Raw genomic sequence first — 1,603 nt, 5'->3', positions numbered from 1 at the left:
ACATCAAGAGCTATCATAATTATTTCAGCGAATGCCATTACTTTTTTCGTGTTATTTTCTTCATGTAGCAGCTGGATGCGACATTCACAAATATTTTGGTATCGCTTTTACAGTTAAGCTATTAGGACCGATTATTCTTTTTGCAACATCAAATGGGTAGTGCAAAGATGAATAAATCTTCGTAGCAAATGCGTTTTCAATTTCTCCAATTTGTACAGGTGGCGGAAGATGAAGAAAGTTTCTGCAGCCGTGTCAATGTTAGCAAATTCTTCATGTGATAAAGCAAAATATTTTCTTCAAGTTTTTCAAACATATCTACTATACCTACAGTGATGAATGAATTCTTCTCATTTAATGGAGCATTCAACAAATCTGCGCCACATAAATTAACGGGAAAATGAACCTTCAACATTTCAGCTCGAGTTGCATAGAATTTCAAATCTTTTAATTGAACTGCATTCACCATGTCTTCGTCAGAATAAAACGATTTTAGCAAGCAATGAATGCATTCAAATGCTCTCCAAAGCTTGAATTTCACAATACTTTCAAAATCACGCTCGACGAATACTTCGATTTGTAGCGCATTGACTTCTTTCCAACGCAGTCGGATGCGGCATCCACAAACTGTTTGAATCACTTTCACAGTTAAACCACGAGGACCAATTATTCTGCCTGCAATATTAAATGGAAAGTCGAGAAGTGAACAGATCTTCTTAGCATATCCATTTGTAACTCTACCACTCGCTGCTGGTGATGGAATGCTGAAAATATCATGGAACATTGGCAATGCTAACAAGTTGTTCATGTGACTGGTCAGCATTTGCTTTTCCAATACTTTAAGCATTTCCACTGAAAATCGTTTACCCACTGAGTAATGGTTACTTGAAACAGCACTTACATCATTTATATCAGAATGACAATGCTGCTGAATGATAAAGAATTTTATGATGATTTCAACCTGGCTTTCATAGAATTTGAAATCATCAGATTGAATTACTCGCACCATATCTTTTCCTGAAGGATCCATGCGAAGCAAACAATAAATGAGCTGAAATGCTTTCCAAATTTTGAACTTCACAATGCTCTCGTAATCTGGTTCAACGAATATCTGGATTAGCAGTAAATTATATTTTATGAAATTCAACTCGATGCCACATCCACATAATAGTTGAATAGCTTTCACAGTGCAACCACGCGGGCCAATTATTCTGCCTGTCATATTATACGGCAAGCCTGCAGTTGAATAGCATGTTTCTGCGAACCCTTTCTTAATTTGTCCACTTGGTTCAGGCGTCGGAATCTGAATAATGTGCTGAATCATTGGCAATGCAAGCAACTTGTTCACATGATGAAGCAGAATGTGTTCTTCAACATTAATTATCAGCTGTGTGATGAACTGCTCGGTGGAATCCTCATCGACTTGCTTTACTGTTTGTCAGCTGATTACGAAGACATACTGCTCTGCTTGTTTGTTGTGATAATTTGAATGCAGATTGAGAGAATGAGCTTTGTGACTTCAATCAACCTATTTTAAAATATCCTATGGGCCCAACCTTTAAACTGGCTGGCTTTAAAGTGTTTGATTTGTTTTGAAGCGATTTGG

The 1,603-nt window shown here is 37.1% G+C and overlaps 1 protein-coding gene across 1 annotated transcript; it reads right to left on the bottom strand.

The window, feature by feature from the left end:
- Nucleotides 1-328: 328 nt before the first annotated feature.
- Tsp_14007 (protein quaking-B) lies at nt 329-1,027 on the bottom strand (the record flags this gene model as incomplete). Its single annotated transcript, XM_003370767.1, has 2 exons — nt 883-1,027; nt 329-849 (listed from the first exon to the last, which is right to left on the bottom strand). Coding segments are annotated over exons 1-2 (666 nt in total), but the record flags the coding sequence as incomplete, so codon positions are not given.
- Nucleotides 1,028-1,603: the final 576 nt, after the last annotated feature.

Source organism: Trichinella spiralis (assembly GCF_000181795.1).
Source record: "Trichinella spiralis strain ISS 195 chromosome Unknown Scfld556, whole genome shotgun sequence".
NCBI lineage: Eukaryota > Metazoa > Nematoda > Enoplea > Trichinellida > Trichinellidae > Trichinella > Trichinella spiralis.
This window is presented reverse-complemented; position numbering and strand designations above follow the sequence as displayed.